The sequence below is a fragment of the Populus euphratica genome, unplaced genomic scaffold, assembly GCF_000495115.2.
Source record: "Populus euphratica unplaced genomic scaffold, PopEup_1.0 scaffold412.1, whole genome shotgun sequence".
Taxonomy (NCBI): Eukaryota; Viridiplantae; Streptophyta; class Magnoliopsida; order Malpighiales; family Salicaceae; genus Populus; species Populus euphratica.
The window spans coordinates 137,956-144,046 of NW_011500301.1; the positions used below are offsets into that span (position 1 = coordinate 137,956).

The window sequence follows — 6,091 nt, forward strand, 5'->3', positions numbered from 1 at the left end:
TGAACTTGAGGCACTATACTGGTGGTGTGATTTGTATTCTGTGTTTAATCGTGCCTAGATAATGGGGATAGTATGATAAAAAAGGTAACTAATACTGCTAATTGTTATGGAATTCGTTGGAGGCTTGAATTCCGGTAGAAGCAAAACGCAGTTTGTTTCTCCTAATCAAGTTGAAGTTTTCGCGCGGATAAACTTTCTTGGAAAATAAACTCCAGACAGTTGTAAAATTGAATTCCAGGCTGATGACTAGTTGATGGTTTCAAAGCATCTCTTGCACGATTCTTAGAGATTGATCGTAATTGGTTACTCTCCTAGGCTTTTGGTTAAAGATCATGTATTGTGCTTGACTTTGATGACTAGTTGATGGTTTCATAGACAAATGAATTCCAGGCTGATGACTAGTTGATCGCTTCAAAGCATTTCTTGCGCGATTTAGAGATTGGTTGTCAGTTTGGGATTGAAGAAAGGTCATCTTAGAGATTGATCGTAATTGGTTACTCTCCTAGGCTTTTGGTTAATGATCATGTATTGTGCTTGACTTGGCTAATTCAGCGTAAAGAAATGAAAATTGTTTGATGCGAAATTTCTAACAAGTGATTGGTAATGTTTTTTGTATCTCAGAATATAGTTCATGTCTGAATGAGAAAGGTCAACATACACACATTACAATTTAATAACTCTTCTTGGGCTGGAAACTTTCGCCTGGCTTCATTGCCATCAGACAAGAAAATTAATGTCGTTGAAAATTCTTATGTTGACGATCCGGTTGCAGAATTTTCTCTGCAAGATTCAAGTACAGTTGCTAGGCTTCACAGTGCAATTAGAGCACGGAATCTTCAGTTTTGTGCTTGTTTCAACACCATGAATTCCTCAAATGAGAAATATCCTTATCCAGTTAGAAGTTCCGAATTGAATTTTCATTGATCGGTCAATTGAAACAAATAATAATAGTTGACCACAATTGTCCTTCTTGGTTGTTGGGAATAACCTTTCAGAATAATGCCTATAAATAGGCTCTGGCATGTCGATGTTCTTACAAAATCCAAACTTCATACGTTCATTTATTTATTTTTTCACTGCTATCTCACTATACATTCTTTATTCTGATCACCCAACAATCTTTAGCACTGCTCAAGCTTTTATTTCTCTTCTGCAAGGCTGTTCAACAAAGACTAAGTGTATATCATGGGAAGTATTGCCCAGTTGAGTCGTAATTCTTTCCCAGATGGTTTCGTTTTTGGATCTTCTTCGTCAGCTTACCAGGTACAACATTGCTTCAAGTACTCTGGTCGAATTGAAGAGAGAAACGCCTTAATTGTTTGTTCTCTGATAACGTTTAAATTATATGCAGTTTGAAGGTGAAACAAACAGGAGAGGTAAAGGGCCGAATATATGGGACACCTTCATCGAGGAGCATCCAGGTATCTCTTTATTCAATGCAGGAGTTCGTTACGATTCTTTCCTAACTAAAACAACGAATATAAATCTCTCAAGGAGTCACCTGCCAGCATGTTGATGGCCTGCCTAAAACCATAGTGTATTTTGTCTATTAAATCCAAAAGAAGAGAGGGTTAGGGGGAGAAAGTGCGTGCAAATTAAAGATGTACATATGGTTGTCATCAAATAATATACATTCAAAGGAATTTAAGAACAAATTCTGAAAAATTGCAGAGAGGATAAGTGACCATAGCAATGCAAAGGTGGCAGTTGATTTCTATAATCGCTATAAGGTACGATGTTCATCTTATTTTTCTTCTAGTTACCTTTTGTCGATCTGATCACCATTGCACTTGCTGATATATTTTACACACAAAATGTTATAGGAAGATGTGCAAAGAATGAAGGCAATGGGAATGGATGCTTTCAGATTCTCTATTTCCTGGTCTAGGGTATTACCCCGTGAGTGTTTTCCTTTGTTTTTACCCTACATCTCATTCCTTTTTAATTCACGACGATGGGACGCGACTTGACTTTCGAAGTCCCATATTTTTCCTTTCTTTGATTTTTCAATCATCGAATTGAATTCATCAGATGGCAGACTAAGTGCTGGAATAAACGAAGAAGGGATCCAGTTTTACAACAATCTCATCGATGAGCTCGTAAAAAATGGTTATAACCCTTTCCTTTTCCTCGATGACTGTGTTTCATAGTAATGTTACCGACTAAATAAGAATCTTGAAGTGGCCATGGTAAATGCAGGGGCAATCTTACTTTGCTTGAATTTCGAAAATTTGAAAAGCATTTTCCAAACTTTCATACAAAACGTTTTTAGTTTTCTCATATTATTTTTGCTTTGAAATGTACAGGTATACAGCCTTATGTAACTCTCTTTCATTGGGACACTCCACAAGCAATTGAGGACAAATATGGTGGTTTCTTGAGCCCTAATATTTTGTAAGCGATCGTTTTTGTATTCATATTATATAAACATCTCACTTTAATTTAAATCCTCCATGCTTGAATCTAATAATTTCAAAACTCATATAGAAACGATTTCCGAGACTTTGTGGAGCTTTGCTTTCAAAGATTTGGAGACCGAGTGAAGCACTGGATCACTTTAAATGAGCCTTTTATGTTTAGTGTCAATGGTTATGACACGGGCACAATGGCACCCGGCAGAATTTCAACTTTGGAGAATTATCCAGGCCAACCCAAAATCTCTGGCGCCACTGAGGTTTACATTGTAACCCATCATCTATTGCTTGCTCATGCAACGGCTGTGAAATTATACAAGGAAAAGTATCAGGTTTGCAAAAGCTAAAGCTAAAGCTATAATTTGTGGTTCGTTTCATAACATATTTCACCAAAGTTTTCAGTGTGACTGTGCTAATTTTATCATTGAAAAATCTCGTCAGGCGTGTCAAGGAGGAAAAATTGGGATAACCCTCGTTTCTCATTGGTTTGAACCTTACTCAACTAGTGAAAGTGATCGGATGGCAACTAAACGAAGCCTTGATTTTATGCTTGGATGGTAAGCACTTTGCCAGCTGATTTGGATAATATAATAAGTTGAAACATTAATTTGGATTCTTAAATTCTATGGAGAAGAAACCAAGATATTAAATTCTATGTTTTTGGCAGGTACATGGATCCTCTAACGAAAGGTGACTATCCACAGAATATGCACGACTACGTTGGAGGAAGATTGCCTAGATTCACTGAGGAGGAATCCAAGATGCTGAGAGGATCTTATGACTTTATTGGGGTCAATTACTACACTACATATTATGCTCAGAATGTTGAGGATGTTAACTATAAGAATATTGGGTTTATGGAAGATGCTCGTCTTAACTGGCCAGGTGAAATATTTATTTACTTGTTGATTAAATGATAAAAAATAATAATAATTATAAAAGTCTGCACTTTCTCACTATTTTACGTACAGGGGAGAGAAATGGAATACCAATAGGCCCACAGGTGAATGTGATTCTTCATTCTTGTTTCAACAAATTAGTAATTGATATGTGTAGAATCTTTCTTTTTCCCCCTTGGTATTGAGATATATAAATCAAATTCGCAGGCGGGTTCAAGTTGGCTTTATATTTATCCCGAAGGTATTCGTCATCTTTTGAATTACATCAAGGACGCGTATGAAAGTCCAACAATATATATCACTGAAAATGGTAAGAACAGGGTTAACAACCCTCATGTGTTTATGGTTGTAGTTGTCAAGAAGCTCTGATTTACTGATCTGTTGGGTTTTTTTTAATTAGGAGTTGATGACGTGAATTCCTCGTCATTAGAGGAAGCCCTCAATGATGCCATAAGAGAGCAATATTATAAAGACATTTTCCACAATGTTTTGAAATCTATCAAGTGAGTTTTTTCTTTCCAAATTCGTGTTCTGGCTTCCTTTTCCAAACTGTACTAGTTTTTATTTTAAAAGGAATTTGTTTCTCAGTCTGATCTGCTCTAAAAACTTGACTTTTGCAGTGACCATGGTGTCGATGTCAAGGGGTTTTTTGCTTGGTCATTCTTGGATGATTTTGAATGGGCATCCGGTTATAGTTCAAGGTTTGGTCTCTTCTACATTGACTACGAAAACAACTTGAAACGATATGCCAAGAATTCTGTGAAGTGGTTTAAGCAATTTCTGGGGAAGGACGAAAGTACTAAACTCAAAGATAACATGTAAGGGCTCTTTTCATCTCCTCTTATTATTATATATAAAAAAAATCTCTCAACATTTCTCATAACACAAATGATTGCAATAACAGAAAATCAAAATCTCGAATGGAGGGGTCGGCTCGTAGCCGTAAGAAGTCGAGAATTGATTAAACATTGGCATGAAATATATAATAAGGTATTTTTGTATATCATGATCTTCCATAACTACCAATTTTATTGTATTCACTTTTCACGCTTAACAAACTAATTTATTAACAATGCAAGAGCCCTTTTCGTAAGATCAAGACCTACTGGAAACCACATCAGAAGAGCACCAAACGCTGAAGCCAAACTTTGTTGCAGCAAGTTAGGTTTCCACGTCTGATAAATTCTATTCTTCTAGTTTATGGACATCAGTGGATCTTTGTCTTCGAATTAATTCTCACGTTTTCGTCTAGGATCGATGCTGTTCTTGTTGTAATAATACTATTGATTTGTATTTTTTATTTTTTTTATTTCTTATATGTATTGATTGGTTATCAATCAAACTCGATATTAAATAATAACTTGCTCTGTGCAATTTTTATTCATGCATAATCCTTTTCGCTAGAATTCGAGGAATGCATTGTCGAACTGAAATTTATCAAGATCAAGTGAAAAATAAATAAATAATACCAATGGAACATAATTAATTCCTGAGGATGCAAAATGTAGGATCTCTTTGAAATAATCCTTGAATTCAAGGGGAGGGTGGGTATAAGCAATTTTGGCGGTTATAGTACTAAAATGAAAGCTTGGTCAATTTTTTGGGATGACGAGCTGCCTAGGCATACAGAGCCGCTTCTGTGCTGAGGCGTAACCTTAAATCGTTGATAATGATAGCTATGGCTTCATAACAAGGTGTGGTTCCTGCCCCATGTACTAATCTGCGGCCTTCGGTGTGGCCGAATCTGCCGGTTAAGAACCTCATTTCTCCGTCTCATTGGATTCCCTGCAGCGGCTTTTTGGTCAAGGTAATACACGTGTTGGTTGTTTTCTTTTATGGACAATCGCTGATAATATTTTAGTTTATTCGCTGATAATATTTTATTTTATTTGTAAATTTTATCACATTTTTATAGGTTTTTGATTTTTTTAATTTTATCTTTTAATTTAAATTTATTATTTTTTATTTTCATAATCTGGGTTCTAGTTCTTTTTGTTTTTTAAGTTTTTTCTTGCCCTTCTCACCCTTCTTATATTCTTTTAATTGTTTTCATTTTCATTCTTAGATTAATTTTGATTTATATTTATCCCTCATTCTTTTAGTGCTTATTCTTTTAATTATTTTTTTAATTTATTTTTTTTAATTTAACCCTTCAATCCAAAAGTATCCATTTTTTTTTGTTTTTTCAAATTTGATTCTTATCTTATCGGGTACATCCTCCTCGATAAGAGGATCCTTATCTTATCGGGTAAATCTTGATCATTCTAATATCTATACATAAAAGAACTATCATTTTAAAATCAAAAATATGTTTTCACGTAAAATGCTCAAAATTGGGACAATACAAGCACTTAGGAGGTATCACGTAAAATTCAACTTCATATATCTAGTAGAGATGTATAGAACCTTAGGGAAGATCATGACCTCCAAGCCAAGTTTGCATCTTTAGCTAGACAAGTCGAGGCACTGGAATTAAAAAAGAGTGGTCAATTAAAACCTGTTTAAGACATTGTCTATCAAATCTGTGAAACCAATGAACAAGTCGATGCTTTAAATAATTTTCAAAGGCCCAATCATAACCCATACTTGTAAACATACAACTCTGGTTAGAGAAATTACCTAAATTTCAGTTGGAAGAATGATAACAATAATGCACAAACTTCATAGTCACCATTTCAAACACACCATAATTTTCAAAATTCTCATGGATATGCACCTCCTTATGCTCCACCTCCTAAAAGAAATCTTGAGGAAACATTGCATGCATTCATTGAAAAG

General features: G+C 35.1%; 1 protein-coding gene across 1 annotated transcript; it reads left to right on the forward strand.

Moving 5' to 3' along the window:
* Positions 1-1,056: 1,056 nt before the first annotated feature.
* LOC105113364 (beta-glucosidase 12-like) lies at positions 1,057-4,673 on the forward strand. Its single transcript, XM_011009517.1, has 15 exons — positions 1,057-1,263; positions 1,352-1,421; positions 1,672-1,730; positions 1,824-1,899; positions 2,032-2,109; positions 2,307-2,394; positions 2,488-2,746; positions 2,856-2,971; positions 3,082-3,299; positions 3,386-3,417; positions 3,521-3,623; positions 3,714-3,816; positions 3,934-4,131; positions 4,218-4,303; positions 4,392-4,673. Exons 1-14 carry the CDS (start codon positions 1,186-1,188, stop codon positions 4,276-4,278), a joined length of 1,539 nt encoding a protein of 512 aa, XP_011007819.1. The 5' UTR covers positions 1,057-1,185; the 3' UTR covers positions 4,279-4,303; positions 4,392-4,673.
* Positions 4,674-6,091: the final 1,418 nt, after the last annotated feature.

Coding starts and splice junctions, on each gene's coding strand:
- LOC105113364 (XM_011009517.1), top strand. CDS start 1,186: ATGGGAAGTATTGCCCAGTTGAGTCGTAATTCTTTCCCAGATGGTTTC. Junction 1,731..1,823: donor ATTTCTATAATCGCTATAAG/GTACGATGTTCA, acceptor AAAATGTTATAG/GAAGATGTGCAAAGAATGAA. Junction 3,300..3,385: donor TGCTCGTCTTAACTGGCCAG/GTGAAATATTTA, acceptor TTTTACGTACAG/GGGAGAGAAATGGAATACCA.